The sequence below is a fragment of the Lynx rufus genome, unplaced genomic scaffold (assembly GCF_022079265.1).
Source record: "Lynx rufus isolate CCGP_SWC_20201006 ecotype Redwood Valley unplaced genomic scaffold, mLynRuf1.p SCAF_2, whole genome shotgun sequence".
NCBI lineage: Eukaryota > Metazoa > Chordata > Mammalia > Carnivora > Felidae > Lynx > Lynx rufus.
The window spans coordinates 87,868,781-87,892,046 of NW_025814834.1; the positions used below are offsets into that span (position 1 = coordinate 87,868,781).

General features: G+C 34.5%; 1 protein-coding gene across 1 annotated transcript in view; it reads right to left on the bottom strand.

Moving 5' to 3' along the window:
- KYNU (kynureninase) overlaps nt 1-23,266 on the bottom strand; it is a 110,887-nt gene that overhangs the window by 51,261 nt on the left and 36,360 nt on the right. The window contains exons 5-8 of the mRNA XM_047084437.1: nt 20,033-20,094; nt 18,407-18,478; nt 17,126-17,200; nt 14,447-14,593 (exon numbers count right to left, since the gene is read on the bottom strand). Coding sequence (XP_046940393.1) covers nt 14,447-14,593; nt 17,126-17,200; nt 18,407-18,478; nt 20,033-20,094 — 356 coding nt within the window. The remainder of the gene's footprint in view (nt 1-14,446; nt 14,594-17,125; nt 17,201-18,406; nt 18,479-20,032; nt 20,095-23,266) is intronic.

The window sequence follows — 23,266 nt, forward strand, 5'->3', positions numbered from 1 at the left end:
TTGACAGCCACATGCATTAAGCTTGCTAAATCACAGTTTTGAGTGCAAGATTCCCTGTGTCACTTCAAAGAACCCCCATTGGTTTCAGAATATAACTCACTTTGCTCGGTATGGCTTTTAAAGACCTTTGTCATCTGGTTCAGTCTTCACGTCTCCTGTGCCCTTTACCTACCTCCCTCTATTTGCAAAAACCTTTCTCAGTCTCACTTTGCATGGGTAGCTCAGGTTTTGATGACAAGGTAACCTCTGTGAAAGATTATTTTGCCACACTCTCTCTTCTATCCCATCTGACAGCCCTGTTTGCATAGCTCTCTTGCAGTAAATTTCCAATCATATTGTCTTCTACTTTTACACAATATGCATGAACTGAAATAATTGTTGAATAAATAAATGAATAAAAAGTCATACAATTGTCAGTAGATGTTCTCTAAACTGATACTCAATTTTAAAACAATATTATTTGAAGCCCTTTGTTCTTGTGGCAATTTTATGTCATAGCAATTTAATCAGACCTACATCTTTTAAAATGAAGTTTCTTGGACAATTAATAGTAGTTAAAAATACATTCAAAATCCCTCCGATAAAACAAGGATATTATGTGTTTTTTTCCTTGCCATCTTCACTAGCTCAATACGAACATTTTTCTAACCAGTGGACTAATACGCACAAGGGCTGTTCTGAGATTTCCAGGTGAAGGGGTAGCTCACTGTCTCTCAAGTTTGATTCATTATTTGTCTATTTATTAAAGTAAAATATGGGATAGTACAACTTAATTTTTTTCCTGATAAGTTTTTTGATTCAGACAAATTGACTTTAGACTGAAACTATTTTGTTTCTTCTTCATCAAAAAAACCCCTATAAATTATTAAGACAATCAATAAGCAACAGATTTTAGTGTGAAAAGGTAATTATACAAGATATTAGTGGGTATACACAGAGCTGATAGTCAGCTGGTATGCATTGGGATGCTCATATAATTGCTAAAGTAATAAAACACTTGAAATGTTTGTCCTGATCCACTTGAGTAATCACCCATAGTGGTAGGTCCCATGATCCCTAGGAGATAACTGCAGGGATGCTTTCCAGCTAGCTTGTGGCCATTCATACATACCAGTCTCTTCATGTTCCCTCCATAGTGCATGTCCAAACACCAGTGGATGCCCAAGGCAGTGGCACTAACATCATGGTGGGTAAATTACAGATGCCTATAAGTCCCTTCAAGGCTAGTAAAGAGTACTAGTAATGAAAATGTGACATTTCCATGGCTGTTGGGGGGAACTACAGCTTTCACAACATATCAATCAGGTCTTTAAATATTGTGAATATCATTCCTAGGTTGGTATAAAAATCATAGGAAACAATCAAAGAACTGCAGTGTTATAAATCTGGACAATATTACCTTAAAAAGAAAAACTGATGGCAAACTTTGAGGAAAGTGAACAACAAAAAAAGAAAAAGTTATAGTATATGTGAGTGAGTTCGTGTGTGTGTGTGTGTGTGCGTGTGCATGTTGGTCAACTCTATATAGATGGTAAAAATAAATGGTGGATTAACAGTAATAGGTTAACCAGTTATCTCTGATCTTGGGATTCTCCAAAGAAGTTCATAATTAGGGAGTAATTGGATAGTATTGGAGGAAGGTAGGAATGAAGGGGAAGAAGATGAAAGCTAGTAAGTCTTCTTGCCATAGTCTTTTATTTTTTTTAAGTTTATTTATTTATTTTGAGAGAGACAGAGAGAGACAGAAAGAGAAAGAGAGAGACAGAGAGAGACAGAGAGAATTCCAAGCAGGTTCCACAGTGTCAGTGCAGAGCTTGACATGGGACTCAAACTCATGAGCTGTGAGATCATGACCTGAGCCTAAATCAAGAGTTGGATGCTTGGGGCGCCTGGGTGGCGCAGTCGGTTGAGCGTCCGACTTCAGCCAGGTCACGATCTCGCGGTCCGTGAGTTCGAGCCCCGCGTCGGGCTCTGGGCTGATGGCTCAGAGCCTGGAGCCTGTTTCCAATTCTGTGTCTCCCTCTCTCTCTGCCCCTCCCCTGTTCATGCTCTGTCTCTCTCTGTCCCCAAAATAAAAATAAACGTTGAAAAAAAAATTAAAAAAAAAAAAAAAGAGTTGGATGCTTAACCAACTAAGCCACTCAGGTGCCCCTCTGCCATAGTCTTGAAGCACTTAATTTTCCAAAATGGATTCAAATCCTATGACTCAAAAGCATACACAAATGCTAAATAATAATAATAATTATAATACTCAATAAAGATCTCTGTAAAAGGTGCCTCTATCATCTCTGTTACTATCTCATTTCAGAGTCAATTTTTATTCTGAAAGTCTTTCATCCAGCCTGAGTTTATTATGTTCTCCAATTTCTTTTCATTTATTCTACTATGAAAGAGTTTAGAGCAAGTGTCCCCAAAACATGCCACTTTGGCATGTGGAATATTTTGAGCTGAAGGCAATCAAGACTCTGCAAACTTAAGAGAAATATTTACCCTAGTTACTACCTAAGAGAATCTAAATTAGTTTTTCTCAGAATAAGAGTTATTAGCAGAGATAAATTTTATCTGAATGGCCCAACTCTGTGGCAGTTCAGACATTTAAATACCAAACATCTGTTCTTCCTGTTGCCAGGTGAATTGCCCACCTCCCCATTGAACTCCAGGCCTCTATCCAATTCCTTAGCTGTGGATGGGATATATACCTCAGTTTACTTTTCTATCTTTGAATCGCTTATGTATATAGGGTTCTCATATGTACAAAATCAAATTTTATTTTCTCCTGCTAACCTGTCTCAGGTCAACTTGTTAGACCACCCAGAACAATCTTTGAGGGTAGAGGAAAATTTTCCTCCTCAACAGTGCCTATTAATATTCACATTTGTATAAAGTGCTATTGTAGAAACTTAATCCTTTTAGTTGGACTTGCTTAAAGTACATATTGATGACACTGACAAATCCATAGATGAGTAGTCAGAGGTGGGGAGCATGGAGTCAATTTGCTACTGAAATTTAAGAGAAATGTGTCAGTTAAGAAGGTATGAGACAGAGCCAACAGCTTATGGAGAGAAAAAGGGATTTAGGAGACAGAAAAGGCAAAAAAAAAAAAAATCTTGAGACTCCTAAGTGTTGTGTAATTTGCAGGTAAAAATGTCTTACTCTAACAAAGAGTGTGCTTTCAAGAGTAAATTTCTGCTATTTCTTTTACCAGAAAAAAAGCAGTGATTGTTGTCTCTATATATTGTTGGAAGTAAGTATAAAACTGAAGGGAAAAAAATAAAACAAATTGAGTGGCAGTGTTCTCTTTTAGAGTCTTTCTCCAGCTGGCAAGGACCTCACACAAAATACTTTGTTTGATTTATTTCAGATACCCAAGATGAGAAAAATAGCTCAAGGTAATTTTTCAAGCTTAATTTAGTTCATTTAATATTTAATGAGTTAATGGAGCAGTCTGCATGTCCTAAGTGTGTCAAAGAATAGAAATGGAATTTGAAAAAGAGCTCAAAATTTACAAAACATATTTTGATTTTTAGGATAGTTGCCCATTATAAATAATTCTTCCAAATTTTCTGATTCTACTTAAATGAGGGCACAGTTGTGCTTTTTATACAGCATGTGATCCATAAAATTAGCTTGACCCATCCTTGCTGATGTGTACACACTTATTCATCCACTGGCCAAACAGGTATGTATTTAAAGAAAGATAAGAGATTATGTGCAAAGCACTAGCATGTGTCTGTGAAGTTTATAGGGCCCACTTTCAATCAGTCATTGAACACTCTGCTGACATAAGCTTCCTAAATTTGAGACTTAAGATAAGCATAGAAATAATTACAAGATAGTGCAAAAGGTGGTCACTAATACATTTTCCATCATGCTATGAAAATACAATATAAAGACAGATCTAGCCTGACACAGGGAAGCAAGAAAATTTTGATGATGGAGGTAAAGGATTGCACACTCATTTTTCTATAGGAGGTAGTCAAGAAGTATATGAGTTGGGCCTATAAGAAATATTTCACTTTACCCTTTCTTGTAATATAAGCATAAATACATATGCCAGCTGTCATGGCTTCAGTGCCAGGGTCAATAGCTACAGATAAGAGTTGTGCTGAAGAGCTCAAATCCCATTTAATGGGAAGAGCTATTACCCAGCCTTGCCACTTATTCTACACAAATGATGATCCAGTATTGCCAACCTTTTTATTTCTCAGGAGATATTTGAAACTAGGAATTTTTATATAAAACCTCTTGACTTTTTATTGTTAACATGTGATGATTTTTTTTTTTTAAATATACCATGTTTGTGGGACACCTGGGTGGCTCAGTTAGGTAAGTATCTGACTTCAGCCCAGGTCATGACTTCAGAGTTCATGGGTTCAAGACCCGCATAGGGCTCTGTGCTGACAGCTCAGAAGTTGGAGTTTGCTTCGGATTTTATGTCTTCCTCTCTCTCTGCCCCTTCCCTACTCATGGTCTGTCTTTCTCTCTCTCTCAAAAATAAATAAACATTGAAAAAATAGATATACCATGAATGCATGTATAAAGGCTAAACAACACAAGTCTTTAGGACAGGTTGTAACCTGTAAAGCAAGTAGTGGTTAAGCTGGAAGAACAGAATTCACATGTGGGAATTCTAAGAGGAGGAAAAGCTAAGAATAAAGGCATGGAAACAGAAAGTATGACAACTGGGCAAGAAACCTATGAAACATTTGGTTTAGCTGAAAAAAGTTACATGAAGGAGAACAGAGGCAAATGTGATATTGATAATTTAGGTATATGCAAAATCATAAAAGGCTCAAGTGATTTGGATTTTATTCCACAAATGGCAGAAGTGTGGTGGCCATCATGTGGGACAAACATGAGGCAGGGCATCTAATAGATATATAGATCTATCAGACACATGGATCTAATCACAGCATTCCCAAACACGGGCAGTTGTCTTTTCAAAGGCATGGTGACTTTTAACATTTACTTTTCTCTTTATCTACCCATCCTGTTACAAAGTGGATTTGAAGCAACTCTTTAATTTATCCATCACAAGGTAATAATACCTATATTAGAGCCCCATTTAGATGTGAAATGAAAATACGATTTTTCATAAGGTATTTTCCAGTGATTGCTATGTCAATTTACATGGCAAATTTCTCAACTAGACTTACTTATATATGTAAATTTACTTATATACTGAACTTGATAATATTTCAGAGGAGTCCATAGGATAATTCTTGAAGATATCATCCTTAATTTCTTCCCTTGAAGCTTATTTTTACGGACGATATGATAGTAATATTCTTTGTTCACCACCTTACTTAAGATAGATTATTTGCTAAGAAATGAACATTTTGTCTTCACTCAACTGAGGTTTGATATTCTTTTTTTTTTTTTAATGTTTATTTACTCTTGAGAGAGACAGAGACAGAGTGTGAGCAGGAGTGGGGCAGAGAAAGAGGGAGACACATAATCCAAAGCAGGCTCCAGGCTCTGAGCTGCCAGCACAGGGCCAGAATCAGGGTTCAAACCCACAAACTGCGAGATCATGACCTGAGCTGAAGTCCGATGCTCAACCGACTGAGCCACCCAGGGGCCTTGAGGCTAGATATTTTTAATCCTTTTTGCATAAATAATTTAAGTGATTAAAGGAGGGAACAGTGAAGAGGACATTAAGGGAAATCTCTCATATTTTGTTGAGGACTTTTTTTTCTTTTTCTGCTTAAAGGTATTTTGAAATTGCACTTTCCTTGCTGTGAGGCACAAAATTGCCTTTCCATTCTTACAGTGGTCAGTGAATAAATTAGAACTAGTGTATATATTTCATGTTGAAACACTTCCATTTTCCAGTTTAACAAAGACTTACATTACTCTTCCTTTGATTAATCAAGTGGTGTGAACAATGGGATATTGGAGAAAATAGCCTAGGTTTTAGACAACTGAAGTATTTTATAAAATGCATATCATCTACAAAAAAGAAAAAACAAAACCCTAAGTGTAGTATCTCACTTGGAGTTGGGGGGGGAGGGGGCAAAATGTTTGAATAAAGCTAGATCCAGAGAAATAGTTATCTACCATGGCTTTGATGGGAGTGGCCACAAAGGCAACAATCCTGATTGGCAATGAGGAGGTTTGCTTTTTCCCAGATCTGTAATTCTAAAATAATGTCTTGAATCCAAAATACCCCCCCTTTTTTTTAAGAATTAATCTGTCTTTCTCACACGATCCATCTAATGAAAAACTTAAAACCTCTGATGAAAACTTCTTAGAAAGAACTCAAAATTTTTAGATTCTTGGGTCCTGATCCTCATCAATATATTTTGACTTATTGTTTGCAGGATCCAACCTGGATGAATTTAAGACTACAGATACAGTTTACTATGTATTTCTAAGTAGAATAATCCTTCATTATTCCCAAAGTAATGGATGTTTAGTTAATGGGACATTTCATCTCATCTCTGGCCTTTTTCCCCTTTTCTCTATTTCTATGTGTATATCTACACTATCGTCTTTCTTTTATCCTTAGATTCTGTGAATAGAACCAAATCTGGGTGAAACAGCAGGAGCTCAGTACAGACGCTTGATTTCTGATATTTATATAAAACCTGTTTTTAACATGACTGAGAGAATAAAGTTAAATAAAAATGATTTCTATGAGAGATCTGAAAAATATTTCATGTAGCATGAAATAAGTCTGGTATCTGGTACCCCCGTGTTGAACTGTATCATGATAGAGATTTTTCAAATTCTTGTATAAGCAACTGCAATTGCCTCTTAACTTCTGTCCATGCTTATCGCATTCCTACCGATTCCTGTAGGCAGGAAATTTCTTTTTAAAATTAAAACAAATTCTAGTTTCTTTACTGTCTAGAAGCTTTCAGTGGCTCTCTGTGGGTCTTCAGGGAGAAGCTCAAGATGTATAATAAAGCTCAGTAAGCCCTTCTTTACCTTTGTCTGTCTTATAGATGCCTTTCTTATCATACCCTTTCTAACTGTCCAATCTTTTGTACAAATTATACTAAAGTATATGCTTTCTGGCAATCTAATCAATTTTTTTTCTTTTTTCTTTTTTCTTTTTTTTTTTTTGTTTAGTTGTCTGGAATGGCCCTGACACAAAGCTAGGTACCTGGAGGGGATTTTACCTGGTTAATTCCTATCCATAATTCTAGAATTGGCTCGGGTCTCATCTTCTCCCAGAAGGTCATCACTTTGACACTCCAGGCTAAATTAGGTGTTTCTATTTGGACCTCCATTACTATAAGTTACTACTAAATATTTACTGATAAAAAGAATGAATACAAGAACCAAATGCATGTCATTCTACTGTAGAGAGTATAAAGACATGATTCTCCTTATGCACTAATGAGAAGATCATATTAGTGACTTAGCTCACAGTGACTTTAATAGAATAGTTGTATTCATTACCATTTCTAGTAAAGATTAACTAATATTCAACATTCTAATATTAAACCATTTTGGAAAAGGTTAATTTTTATGCATAAAAATTCATACAACATGCCAATTTATATTATAGTTATATATACAAACATATTTGGTACTAATTTTTCCTAGCTGATCCATTGCTCAAATCCCATGCAAGTATTGTTGATATTATTCTATCATAATTGTCCTTTACAGAGTTGATGCCCAATCTCTAATAATAGAAGCATCTCAGCCAAGCTTTCTGCAGAATTTTGAGGCTTGGTCAATCATTTGTCTCCTGAAAATTGTTTTTAATAAGAATTTAGCCCTTCCTGGGGCGCCTGGGTGGCTCAGTCGGTTGGGCGGCCAACTTCGGCTCAGGTCATGATCTCGTGGTCCATGAGTTCAAGCCCTGCGTCTGGCTCTGTGCTGACCGCTCAGAGCCTGGAGCCTGTTTCAGATTCTGTGTCTCCCTCTCTCTCTGACCCTCCCCCGTTCATGCTCTGTCTCTCTCTGTCTCAAAAATAAACGTTAAAAAAAAAAAAAGAATTTAGCCCTTCCTTAAAGATAAATGGATAGTTTGATAAGGTGATCATTTATATGTGAGTGTTGTTTAGATGTTTCAGATTTTACTAAGTGATGTTAAAGCTAGACTATGTCTTTCTTTTTAGGAATGGTGTTTTCACTTATATTCCGGCTTTTGTCTTACATTATTCTGGATCCAAAATTAATTCCTTTTTATTCAAATTGTTTGGGCTCTACTAGTGATTATTATTTATTAATAATTTAAGCAGCTTATGATTAGGTCTAAGAGATGTTTGTACTCATCCTCAGTGGAAAGTGACACAGGACAAGGTAGAAGCTAATAAATTAAAGTGCAGGTTTGCAAGATTTAGATTTTTTTAGCCATCATTTGCATTTCAATTTTCAGTAGGCTAAAAGAAAACTAACATGCTAGAATGCATAGAAGTATAGTGAAATATAGTGTAAAAATGTGATAAATAAGGGGATCAATCATTCACTGATTGAACAAATATTTATTGGCACCCACTGTCTGCCCGGCACCATGAGTTCCAGTATGTTGTAGGCCATTTTATATGGCATGGAAGAGAGAAGGTGGCGTATAACCAGTTAGCATTGAGTTTTTTTAGGGATACGATTATTACAATTTCTATTATTCCATTACCTAACCTTATAAAATTTCAATCTAATCTCTTGAGTTTTAGCCATGTTGTTTAGATTACTGTTTTGTATTCCAGTATGGAAGTGTCCAGTGAGAGTCTTTAGTTTAAAATTCTGAATATTTCACTTTCTGTCTAAGGATCCATTATTTCTTTTTCTGGTAGATTGGATATTCCAATATGACTTTTCTCATATATTGGTAATTGCTAACATTTACTTGAGTACTTACTAAGCACTAAATACTAAGTGCTGTGAGAATAGTAACTTGTTTAATTATCTTGGGAAACAGGCACTCTTACCTTCCCCAGTTATTAATGGAGAAGTGAAGTGACATTGGTAAGTTCATTAAGACAGCCAAACTATGATAAACTAAGGGAGAGACATAAACGCAAGACCAGGTCTGACTCTGTCTCCACTATCTAAACTTTTTATTAATGCAAATGCTACCCTGCACCTCAGAATAAGTATCCTACTCCATCAGCAAGACAAAACACCCCAGTTCCAGGTGTGGCAAAACTAATAGCTCTTATTCTTGAGTGCACAAATATAGCTCATTTCCCAGAAATGTCCATGTGCTAGCCAATGTAATATAAGAGGAAATAAATTTTGTCATGGCTAGTGCTTTTAAGAAGTTCATATGCTCCATTCACATCCTTTTATACCATTCCTTTGGCTGAATCCAGACGGAGGCTCCAGGGTATACAAGTCTCTACTATAAGACCATAAAAGTTAAAAATTTCTTTACTCATGCTCTTTTCAAGCTACCACTTCAGACACAAACTTGAGTCATTGGAAACCTGGATCACTTCATGAGAGAAAGTGAATTCCTGGCCACTGCATGACAATAAAATCTATCACAGTGAAAGCATTTGTGGCTTTATTTATTTGTTATCAAGACCCAGTCTACCTAATATACCAAGAATTTCCATTGAAAATAACCTCTATTTGTTACCTTTTTTTTTATCCTAATCCAAATTAAGAAATTACAATTTATGGGGAGTCCATTCATTTCTCCAGATGATCCAGAGATTCTCCCTTTATTCTCTCTCTTTATATTTCATTAGTTGCCTAATCAGTTTCCTGTGAATCATTTTCAAATGCTTTGTGAAATGAGGTAGAAAATAAAGTAAGAAAGAAATAAAAGAAAGGAAGCAAAAAATGAAAAATTAGGAAGGGATGGAAGAGGAAAGAGGAAATAAGTTTAAAAAAAAAATGCCCCATGAGGGTCAAAATGGGAAATACTGTGGGTTGGTAACTCAAACTCTTTCCCAACCCCTTTTCCTTAACTTCTTTCTACTATAAGACCATAAAGGTTAAAAATTTCTTTACTCATGCTCTTTTGAAGCTACCACTTCAGAAGGCAATGAATCATAAGCAGAAATCTGCTAGCTTTTTCTGGGAATAATTTTGCACTTTGGATGAAAGGGATAGATTAAGCTGCACTGCTACTTCTCCTTCCTTCCTTCTCTCTGCCTTAAATAGAATTGTGATATCTGGATTTGGGACAACTGTCTTGTGACCGTGATGTGAGAAGCCTAAGAAGAAAAACAAGAGAGCCCTGGAGATGCCATTTAGACGTTACTCAACTGCTTACTGCATCCCAGAAGGCTTCTAATTCAAATCTTTAATGATGGGAAAAAGAAGTTCCTAATTTTTGGCTAATTTCCCACGGGCATTTTGTTTCTTAAAGTTTAAAAACTTCATAATTGATTTAGGAATATTAAAGAAAAACCAGGGGCATCTGGGTGGCTGTTGGTTGAGTGACCGACTTCGGCTCAGGTCATGATCTCACAGTGTGTGAGTTCAAGCCCCGGGTTGGGCTCTGTGCTGACAGCTCAGAGCCTGGAGCCTGCTTCTGATTCTGTCTCCCTCTCTCTCTGCCCCTCTCCCACTCATGCTCTGTCTCTCTCTGTCTCAGAAATAAATAAACATAAAAAAAAAAACTGGAAAAAAAAGAAAAGACCAAACCTGAGAGGATGGAATTAAGAAGTGATTGGTTGAAAAGGCACAGAAGAGGAGCATGTTAGAGTTGCCTGTAAAGGTCCAGAAGGGTGGTGGCATGAAATAGTAGGGACATTTTAGGGGGATACAAACTAGAGCATGCTGACTTCAAAGTGCATGTAGGATTTCCAGGTTTAAGACACAGATGAACATAAATAACCATTTTTGAGTGTGGGAGTACCCTGTAGTTTCACTTGGCAGTGAGAATGGAATCTTGGCAGTGGTTAAAATCTCTAGGGATAGTAATTCAAAGGACAATGGGGAACAATTACATTCAGTGGGTGTAGAAAAGAAGAAATGATTAGTAGAAACAAGTAACAGAATATGAAAATTTAGAAATAGAGACGTAAGGCAGAGCTCCAAAATAGCGGGTTGGCCAATAATATGAAATAAAGTAGATGGCTTCAAAGAAAAAATAAAAATGTATCTTCAAATTAAGATCTATTTTTGTATGCTGACCTTCCCTTATAATGTGATTCTCTAACCTGATGCTATGTTTAATTTTCCTTGGCCTGCCCCACTTGTCACCACCTCAGGCCTTCTCATTTAAGAAAAGCCTCAGCATCTGAAATTTGTTACATGAATCAAAACTATAGTATCAACTGTTCTTTTGATTCATTAATTATTTTTAATTTTTAGATGATCACTAGAAATCTTGTATTTTTTCTATGCTTCAAAATCAATTTCTATACCACCTACAACCAAATAAAAAAGACATAACCAAATATAAAATTGGGCAAGACACTTGAACAAGTATTTCATAAAAGACAGTACTCATGCAAAAACACATTTGAAAGATCCCAACCTCATCAATAGTCAGGGAAGTGCAAATTAACACTACAATGCATTACCATTACAAACTAATCAGATTGGCTATTGGTAGGATATAAAGCAGCAGACACTCTCATACCTACTGATAGGCATATATACCAAATTGATACAACCCTTTGGAAAGTTGGTTTTATTGATTAGGATGGAACATATGTATACCTTATTTCCAAGATTTTCAATTCTAAGTATATATACTTAACAGAAATCGGTGTGAATGATTACCTAAAAAAATATACGAGAATGTTCAGTATAGCATTTATTGCAATAGCCCTCAAGTAGAAATAAACTGCAAATATCTGTCTTGATTAGAATGGAAAACAGGGGCGCCTGGGTGGCTCAGTTGGTTAAGCGTCCGACTTTGGCTCAGGTCATGATCTCACAGTTTGTGAGTCAGAGCCCTGTGTTGGGCTCTGTGCTGACAGCTGGGAGCCTGGAGCCTGCTTCAGATTCTGTGTCCCCCTCTCTCTCCATCCCAACCCTGTTTGTGCTCTCTCTCGGTCTTTCAAAAATGAATAAACATTAAAAAAAAAGTTTTTTAAAAAAAGGAATGGAAAACAAAAATATTGTGATCTATTTCATACACTATAACAATATACTGAAATGAAAAGAAAAACAAAACTACTGGTACCAAAAATCTCCACAAAATTACTGTTACATACAACACGAGTGAATTTCAGAAACATAATAGTGAGCAAATAAGACAGATACAAAAGAGGACATATTAACATGTTTATAGATGGACAAAGTTAATATAAATGGCTACAAGTCAGGAGTGGTACCTTTGGTGGTACCTTTGGAAAAAGGCACAACTAAGAATTCTGAGTGGCATAAATGTTCTAGAAGTTTCTTAAAGTGGATGATGATTATAAGGGTTCAGAATAACTCAACAAGCCACTTATTTATGATGTGTGCTCATTTTGGTATATGTGCAATTCCTGTCCCCACTTTCCTTTCACATGATTTTGAAATAAAAACTATTCTTATTGACTTTCATTGTTCCATCCCAAGATCATTTTGGTTCCTGCCATACTTCATTTCTGGAAACTTTCTTCTTTTTTAAATCTTATTTAGCCATTTCTCACAGTGACTCTTTTATGCCATTTTCTCCCCAGGATTTCCTAACTCGTTTTTGACTGACACCTTTAATTTTCTCTCTGCCTTTGTCTTCAGCTTTATCTTCATAGACCACCCAAGAGAGCTATGTAAGTGTACATTTCAAATAACTTTTCTCAACATCCATTGGGAATGTGGGAAATTGTCTAGCAAGAAAGAGTATAAATGAGTGTTAGAATAATTTTGATAATGGATAAATTGAAGTCTACTCTGTCACCATTTCACTCGCATAGTCTCTGTCTCTTCTGTGCAGTTACATTTAGATGGAACTGCTCATTCCTACCTTCATTTGACTGAAAGCTCAATGAGAATTTCATGTGGCAGGCATTTATTATACTTTTTAAGTAAAAGAAAGCCTGAAAAACACCAAGAGAATGGTTTTAGCAACCAAAGTAGTTAAGAATGAGAATTACCTGTGGCACCTAAGCAAACAAATTTATTTTGCTTTTAAATGGGAAATAAAAGAAAATAGATATCTGAGCCACCCTCCATAGCTTTGTATTTGTTGAGGTCAGTAGAAGGTGCGAGGGTTCCCTAACTAAACAGTGGAATGTGTGCAATACAGTGGATACTTTACATTCTTCCTTCTCAACACTGGATTTATGAAGTGGGTCCTGTTGTCCCAAATTAACACTTGTGAAAGAGGCTCAGAAAAGTCAAGTGATTTGCCTGAGATCATATAACAATTAAATGACCTAGTTAAGGTTTAAAGCTCAGACTGTGATTCCAAGGCCCGTGGTCTTTCTTCTCTATCTTCCTGCCTCATTTCAATGAAGGTTAATGAGACATGCATGTACACTAAGGGGATCAGGGACTGCTGGTTACTCGCATAGCACTGAAAAATATAATTTTTTATTGACCTCTCTTTATTTTGGTGTTTAACATTTAAAGCCTAAATTAAGAAGACATTATCTTTATATCTTTCGTAATGCACCACCTTCACAGTTATCCATCAAACCAGTTGGAAGCCGTGGTTGGAAATTCCTAAAGACGGCGGATAACGGTGCTAAATTTATTTTCATTAGTTCTATTCATTAGCTTCAATAACTGAATATATTAACTAGACCTCACACATATATTAATCCCATAACTTGTTAATGTTCAGAAGAAAATTCGATTGTCACCTTTTTAAATGCATAATTTCATCGTTGAATCACATAGAACTGTTATGTAAGGATTTTAAATACAAATTGTAACTGTTGAACATTGATCCTCTGATTTCCTTTTTCAGGCAAACAAACACTAAAAACACTTCTTTATAAACACTTATATAAAAAGATGCAGTTTCAAAATAGTAAGCAATTTAAGTGTGATTTAGTAATATGTATGGAAAAATTCTCATTATTGGCAGGATAATAATTTCTCAACATTCTTAAGAACAAAGCGGCTTTTTAAAAGTACACTGTGTAAAAATAGACTGTTAATTTTTATTCTGCATCTCCCTTTCTTTGAGCACCTAGGGTTAAGTGAGAACTGAGTTATACTTAGAATGAGTTATAGCATGACAAAGTAGTAGCGTTGTGTTTCGAACAATCCTGGCATATGCAGTTATTTTCTGAAGTATTCTGTCTGGTGCCTGGTGATGGCATAACTCAGTACAAATGACATCACCTGCATGCAGAAACCTCACCTGTCTTACTGATTAGAGGCAAACTTTAGGAGAGCAGAAGGTAGTAAGGAAGTGAGGCCATAGAAGTGACAAAAAGAGGCTTAAAAAGAGATGCCTCAAGCAAAAGACTACAGATTTTTTTTTTAATGTAAGACTTACTGTGTTGTTTTGTTTTGCTTTTAACTGTTGAAATAATTTTACATGGGTGCAAACAAAAAGATTTCACTACAATGTGCAGTTAGCATACTTCTCAGTAGAGTGATTTTTTGGGGCAATGTGGGAAGGAGAAAATGATGTGCATACCTTTGCTTGTCCAGCTTTTGTGATGGCAGGTATATTAAAGAGCTGTCCAGTGTAAAAATGTACCCCACTGAACAGGATCACTGCAATTGAGTCTCCTTCCTTCTCAATTACTTCAAGGATATCCTCTGTTCTCAATGTTTCTTCCCCCTAAAGTCAAGTTAGACACAAATTACACCAAATCCACAATAATAAATTTATCACTTCAAATTTTCCAATCTAAAATTCACTTTGATGGAGCACCTGGTGGCTCAATCAGTTAAGCGTCAGACTCTTGACTTTGGCTCAGGTCATGATCTCATGGTCCTGGGATCAAGCCCCATGATAGGCTCTGCACTGAGTGTGGAGCATTCTTCAAATTCTCTCTCTCTCTCCCTCTCCTACATGTGTGAGTATGCAGGCTCTTTCTCAAAACAAATAAACATAAAAAAAATAAAATTCACCTTGAACTTTTCCCACCTAAGAACAATCAAAGACAATTTTTTTTTCAGATTAATGGTCTTCAAAAATCTGACAAGAGAGCACAATTTTGCTATGGTTTTTGTTATAAGAAATGATAATAAAATAGAAAAAAAATGTTTATAAAGTAAAGTCTTTGCAAAACCCTACTCACTTGAGTTTTTTCTTCAGTTTTTCAATTAATCTTCAGTATCTCCATACCTACGAATTGTTTTCTCCTCCTTCCCATCCAGTAAAGTATCAGAAAGTACTAGAAGTCCATGAAATATTAAATGGCGAAAATTTCTTGAAAATTATTATTTCATTTATCAACCTATCACAATATTTTTTCCAGGATAAAAAATCCTTATAGATCTTTCATCTGAATATAACCTAATAAATATTTTCTGTTACTTTAAGGAGAAACTCTCCTCCACATTGATCTAAGGATCAAGATCCAAAAATGAAGGGAAATATCAATAAAAGTCAATATTATCAAGGTTAGTTTTCCCTACTTATCCCCAGCTAAGACTAATTATTGCTTACTTAGAGAAAATGGCTAATTAATTTAGATTTGGTCTTGCAAACAACTTGAGCAAAAAGAAATCAGCTAAATAAGTACAAAGTATCTACTTGTCCTAATCATTCTTAATCATTCATAAAGTTTTTATGAATTTTCTACTGTGCTAAATCTGACATAGTTTTGAAGTCAAAGTATAATTAACTCCATTAATATCTGAGGGAAACTCCTTAAGGTATTCATAAATTTTCCTTCAGTTATTTTAATTTTTGGTAACTGTTGCTATTTGTCCATTACTATGTCCCATGTTAGGCACATATATATCACAAATACAGCACACACTTTAATTTCTACTAGAAGCTTGGAACTTGTTTACAAAATTGAAATCTATAAAAATGGTATCGATGCTGAAATCTCTAAATTGTTAACTGATGCATACTTTATATGTAAAAAGAATGATTTCAGTAATTGTAAGAAAAATTCTAAGTAAAATTAATAGCATGGTAATCCAAAACCTTTTTCTGGGAAGAATCTAATATATTTGTCCACCATAATTTCAAAAAGAAGATTAATAGAAGTATTATATATTAACAATCTACATATTTGAGGATTCAGTATAAAGCAAATAAGAAATATATTTTTTAATGGCAGAATGTGGTTCTCTCTGATGTTGAATTTCTCTAATCTCGTAACGCTAAAGAATGCTCCCAAGATTATGATTAACTCATGAGGTTCCACAACACTTGTCTCTCTTAACATTAAAACGTCTGGTAAATTAGTGGCTATATTCATTTTTAGTAGAAATTAGCAATTTTTATATGAGGTATGAAATAGATATGCTGTCACAGGTATGAGAACTTTCCATTCCATTAATTTATTGCATGTTGGCAAATAGAACTAAATGGAGTAGATTTTAATTTCTCAAAGTATTCTGAATTGAAAGAAATAATTGTTCAACATTGGCTTAATAGCCTGGGAGCATCATTTGTGAGACCTACAGTTTATTCTGTGTAGATCTCTTGATGCCAAATTACACAAGCTACAAGGTTCATATGTCAAATTCTGTGCAACTTAGCCTTACATACATCTCTATTAATGTAAAGTACACAGTATTTTAGATCGTAAACATATGTCAAACCTGATTAGGTATTTCCTTTGTTACCTGTTTAAATATGAAGGTATTGCAGAGAGATAAAGTAACTATCTCAAAGTCCCTTGCCCGATAAGTTGATGGGTCTGGGATTTCTGTGGAGTGTATTAGCCAGGCTGAAAAGCCCAAGTCCTTTCCACTAAACCATATCCCTCTCTACACCTGCTTTGAGTCAAGCACAAAGGACAACATCTGATACTTAGAGTAAAAAGAGATATTTCAACAATATCATTTTAAAGGCATCCATAAGCTATGGCGCTTGAAACTGAAAATGATATATGTAATTTGCCATCCTTTCCATCTCACTGAAGAATATGAGAGACTCTAGTGGTATTCAAAGGAAAATAGTTTGCTTGTAACATGACTATCCCTTGAAACATGAAAATAAATACACCTCTTAGTTAATTCTCCATTGTAAGCCAAATTAGCTAACAGTAACAGAAGTATAGGTCTTTTATATTTTCTTGAAAGTTCTATTAAAGTAATGAAGATAACAAACTTTTGAGGAAACTGAAGAAAAAAAATCAATCCCAAATAGAAGCATAATGAATATTTATTTATCTTTCTCTCATACCTCTCTTGGCTTTACAATCCGCATACTCTTCTCAATGTTAAGTCCATGTAGTTGAAGCTGTGACTCAACAACATACTGGAAAAGAAGAATGATTTATTAAATCAAGTCCAATGCATAGAAATACATTAAAATAACTCCAAAAAGAGATAATAAAATGACAATAAAAGCACACTATTATATTAACTTTAAGGTCAAGGTTAAAAGTGACTAAACAGAACACATCAGAGAAGAACTGCTTAATATAGTTTATACACAGGAATATGAACATTCCTTGAAGCACTACATTTTTCATCTAGACTTTAGGGTGTTCCAAGTGATTTTTAGAAGATGTTTTGTCACCTAACTTAAGTCAAAAATGGAGCTTACAAAATAACCAGAGTGAGTACTGTGGACTTGCTATGTTTGAACTAGAGTATAAAAAGTGAGTACTGTGGACTTGCTATGTTTGAACTAGAGTACTTACCCTAAAAAGAAAGGCTTTACCCTAAAAAGAGTAACTAATAAAAGGAAAGAAGATCAGAAATTTCCTTTCCCTGAGCCTACAGGATATGAATGGGAACAGGAAATTACAGGGATCCTGAATTTTTCTCAATATTAGGGTTTTCATTCTTTTTAGTGAAGTAATGGCTATTAATATGATTAAATGACTTAAAATTACAAGATGTGGGTTAGAATAGTTAGCAGTGATAACAGAAAGACAGAAATCAAATTTGTCTAGCACTAAATCTGAAACACGCAATACACTTTTAGTTGTGTCTCTGTCTGGAACAATCAAATTTCTTAAAGTAGCAAGATTTAATGAACAACAAAAAAAAATTTTTAATCTTTAATAAATATTTTTTTCAATAATAAAGCAGCAATAATTATGCTAGCACGCTATCGACAAATAAAAGTTTATATCCTTATTCTATGTAGCTGAAGGGTTAAGCACTGGGGTATGTATTGATTTGATTTCATAAAATAAAACAGCAACAAGAGTTAATAAAACATTTATAACTGCACTTGATTTAAACCAGCAGTTCACTCAATGTTTTTAAAAAGACTAATAAATCAATGTTCCTATTCAATCCTTTCCTCCCCTAACACATGTTTTACTTGAACAGGAGGAAAAAAAAAAGCTACATTCTATATTTTAAAAATGCCTAATCAAAAGCACTTGACAGATGTTTTTATTGTAAGATTACTTGGAAGAGATTAGTGAATAAACATTCAAAACAGGCAAATGGTGTGCTCCTCTAGGAAGAGTAGAAAGAATATAAATATAATTTGAAGAATCCTTACATGATCTGAAGGGAAGGCTTTGGCTTCCAAAAGAATCTTATACCGTTTTGGTGTAGGCTTAAAAAATGATAGCTGCAATGAAATGAATTTATTGAGAAAAGCATTAATGCACAATTTATACCTGTGTTCATTGTATACCACATTACTTAATTACACATCTCCAGCATTACTTAATTACACGTCTGCATGTCTATCAAGGGTACCTCTGCCAATTAGCCTTATTTCCAATGAATTACAAAAAAGATAAAGGTATTGGTTCATTACATTTATCAATGGAAAAGCAAATTTGAGAGACAATGTGAATCAGATAAAAACAAATTCTCAAACTTTACTTAAATTTTAATTGATAAATTATCTTCCTATTGCTTTTAATGGTGATTTCTCTATCATGAGGCTGAAATATCATGTTCTATATAAATCTTATTTATATTGATTTATCTTAGGCTGTTGATTTGGTTTCTGGTACATAATATTTCCACTGCTTTATGATTTTATAAGATTTTATTTTAGGTCCAACTAAAAGTACCTCAGGCCTGACATGAGACATTTGGCATTTTAGAGGCACCAGGGAGAAGTGGCTTATTTGTTCAGGGGGCCTTTCTTTCCCCCCCACAGTTCCTAGAAGATAACAATAACAACAATAGCAATGGAATGATTGCTGCTGTTAACTCAGTGTTCATCATTGGCCAAGTGCTAAAGCAATTTTCACATATCACATTTCACCCTCGTGTATACCTGCAAGGTAGGTACTCTTGTTCTCATTTTCACAAAGGAGAAAATGAAGATTTAGAAATCACTAAAATCTTGTCCAAGGTCAAACAGACATTAAGTTACTTAGCTAAGAATCAAACCCCAGGGCGTCTGACTTAAAACTATGCTATTTACCATCATGTTTAACATAATTCATGAACATGTCCCTCTGGGGATATTTCATAATCATTTCTTCATTTCATTAAAATAAAATATTAATATGGTCATTGTGCACCTTGGTTACATAGACACGTTTCCAAAAACTTGCTTAAAAATGAAAATATTTTTCAAAGCATCAAGCAGTTACTATAGGCACCATATTCCAAATCAAGAATATATTTGACATCTTAAGGTATACATATTTATTAAGTACTTAGGCAGTATGAAACACTTTAAATACAGTAACTCATTTAAGGTATTAGATCCCTTTTCTCCAAGCTAGTTTTATTTTTTAATTCTTTTTTAACCTACTCCTCCAAAATTAATATACAAAAACATAACTGATCCATAATCCCACCCTGCTAACGTCCAGCATACTGGAAAACTCTTTCTGAAAACCTCAGTGTTTGCTGGCATTTGCACATCATTGTTTTGTGTGCTTGCAAGCAGTTTTGCTTTTAACCCACTGTGACTTTTATTCCTTATGTTCTGAGATAAGAACTGTTCATCATTTTAAAGCTCTTAGCAAGAGTCAACTCTCCCATGATTATGAAGAAGCCTTTCTATCACAGTCCAGCATTTCCTGGTAAAAATGAAAATAACCTCACAACTTATTTTTAAATAAGTAAACCACCAGATGCTCATGAATTAAAGATAGAAAAATGTCAGATTCTACAAATGAGTGTATACTAAACATTGGTGGGAAAGGAAACTTACCAGTAGAAGATGTAAATTAACAGTCAAACCATTCATTAGGGCTATTTCTTTCTCATTGGCTCCTGCAGAGTAAACATATCATAATTTAGATTTTTGTATTCATGCTAAAGTTACTTGGAAAAACAAAGTAGGAAGGCTTTGCTCCTTCATGCTTAATGCTTTTAGAGATAAGGACATATTTGATGTGTCATCACAAAGAAATGGAAGTTTTCCCGCTTGACTCATTTTGCCAAATGATATCTGGACTCACATGCACATAGCTAGCTAAAATTATATTTACTTTTTGATATAGTAAATAATAGCAACAAAATAATGAAGCATTTGCTTTTTCCTGTAAACTAAAAATGATTTATCCTATTATCAGGTAGTTTACCAAATTCCCACAGAGTACATTTTTGTGGTAAGTGTATCTCGAAAGAAATCAAGGCCAATCACAGGTTTAAAGCTGGTTGTTTCAAATGTCCAATTAAAACGCACCTTTAATAAAGACAGCTAGTTTGCCAAACATAATTCACTGTTATTGCAGTGAGACATATAGTAGTTTATAAGACAAAAGAGCTAGGAAGCAAAATACAAAGACCTAAATAGCTCTGGGATTTATTCATACACACCGAGATACAAGATAATTAATATAGGTAGGTATCATCTGGTGGAGAACACATGCAAAATTAATATATCCACTACACAATCATAATCTGATCTCATTCTTAGTAAGGAGGGTTTGAGTGCTAGAAATAGACCTAGAGACAAAACATATATTGGATACTGAAGAACTCAGAGTAATACAACAACAATAATACTTCCTTATTTTTAGTTCTTATGATGTCTCTTAAAAGCAATTAGACCTGTGGAATAGGAAAAATCTATTTAACCACCACTGACAAAAATGGGTGCCTTAATGTTTGTAAAGCTGTATCAGGTGTTAGAGAACATGTACAATACAAATCCCATATTTCATATCCAAAGAGATATTTCTGTTAGAGTTCCATTTTAAAAGAAGAGACAATAAGTACAATAATTAATCTAATTTATAGATAGATTTTAGGATAAATTCACTTGAGGAGAGGCCACTAGAAATAAGTTTATAACTTAGAAATTTATATTTCAACACAGTCATCTAGTCAAGAAAAACTTTATGTTGCATTTAGCAGATAGATTTCTCCATTTGATCATTTGATGTGCAAGGTTGGTAAACAATTGGTTAGAGAAATATCCCTGGTCATTTGTTAAGGTGAACAGCGTCTGAAGTCAAGAGTCAGTGAGACCAATCTCATTCTACATTCCTAGCACTAAATAAAATTTGTCCTAGACATACAAGATAGATATGAATATGATAACCTTATGTTGCATATAGTGGCATATGTCTTCTCCTACAATATGAAAATCCTTTGGAAATATGTAAGATAAATGCTGCCAGCTTTACTATATTTGTTTCTTTGCATTATGGTATGATTTTTTACTGTTATTTCTAAAACAAAACATTATCTAAGATATCTAACGTGATATTATCTTTAATTCTCTGAAGCTAATTACATGCATCATTTCTGAAAACCATTTATTTCAAAAAATATTTTGGCAGGAAAAGTGAAAGGAGAAAAGGAAGGAAAAGTAATATAAAGAGAGAGGAGATTTCATAGATACAGAAGCATCTGAAAGAATGTAATGAGAAGAAAAAAGAATTCAATAAGTTAGTTACCACAAAATGAAAACAAAGAAATAGAAGAGGCAGGAAGGGAGGGAGACTTTCTGATGAAGTTTAGACATCCTATTTTTGCTTAACAATTACACTCTGATTAAAATGACTGTAGATTTCTTGAAAATTTTAGTCCTCTAAACAATATAGTGTTCATTGTGGATAACCCAATTTTTTTTTTTTTGTAAAGAATGTAATGAACCGTTTGTGCTAGGCACAATTAATGTAGACATACACTTGACCCTGCTTCCAGCCCACCCCAGCCCCCACTTTCAATGATACTAATGGTTGGATCAATTCTTTGTAAATAATCCCTCACTGTCTTGAATAATTTATCTGTCAGGATGCACAAAAATTATCTCATCTTAGAACACTCCAAATTCAACCAAGTACTCCACAAAAAAGATCTCCTCACCTGCTAGTGAACTTTGTGAAGGAGACAGTCTATTTAATGTGTGTGCATATGTATGCAGGTATATGTGAGGATGGTGCAAATATTAAAGTTTCAGAACATTAATGGAAATGTTTATTTCAAATATAACCTAAAAGCACTGAAGAATCAAGGGTTCTTAACATCAAAGGACCACAAATCAGACTTTTTAAGCATGTTTTTAAAGGAAAATTTACCTATTTGACCTATCTTTTGATTAAAATTGCATTTCTGAAACCAACAGTTGTTCTTCTAAGATATTTCAGTATCATCATCATGCCATAAGAAAATTTTAAAAATTAAACAAACTGAAATTCTTTCAAGATGGTTTTCCTTGTTCTTTTTCTTTTTCCTAAGAGCTTTTTTTGAATTAATGTTGACACATCAAGAACTATCCGCATTGCAGGGTAAAAACATTTTTAAACTTCCTGAAAGCTTATCAAGATTTGAAAATCTTTACTTTAGAAGATCACCCTCTCTTAGAAAAAAAGAAAGTTTCAAGATTACATTGGGAAGCATTGTCTACATACATTATCAACTCCCTGTAAGTCAAATATAGGAGGCTGATGTTCATTACCAGCATTTCCCTGCATGTTTCTAATTTTAGTTAATTTCAAATATTTTGCCAAGAGAAGATGATAGGGCCCCCAGCTGGTTAGTGTTTAATAAGAGGATTCATGATGGATCTCCTACCTGCCATCCATGTTCTGTATAATTTATTAAGCAGATGCAAATGTTATTGTGGATTTGCTTATTTATAAGGTTTGTAGTTAGGCTAACTCTCAGAACTTTCCATTCTGTGTTTCAAGTAGTAAATTCCTGCCGCCTCTGTAGGTAGCTAGTGCATGGTTAAGGATTTGTAACTGGAGACAGCTTCCAGGGATTATTGCTTCTCAGAGGGTCAACCATGAGTTTCATAAAGCAAATTTATGTCCACATTACAACATTTTTATAAGCTGAAATGCATGTATCTAGCCCTTTGTGATTTTTATGCACCCAGGGAAGAGTAGGCTTAATAATAATACTAATAATATTCTTCAGCAATTCTATTTCTAGCATCTTGATAATATGACATTAATTATAAGGGGAATTTACTCCATGTTTTGCAAAA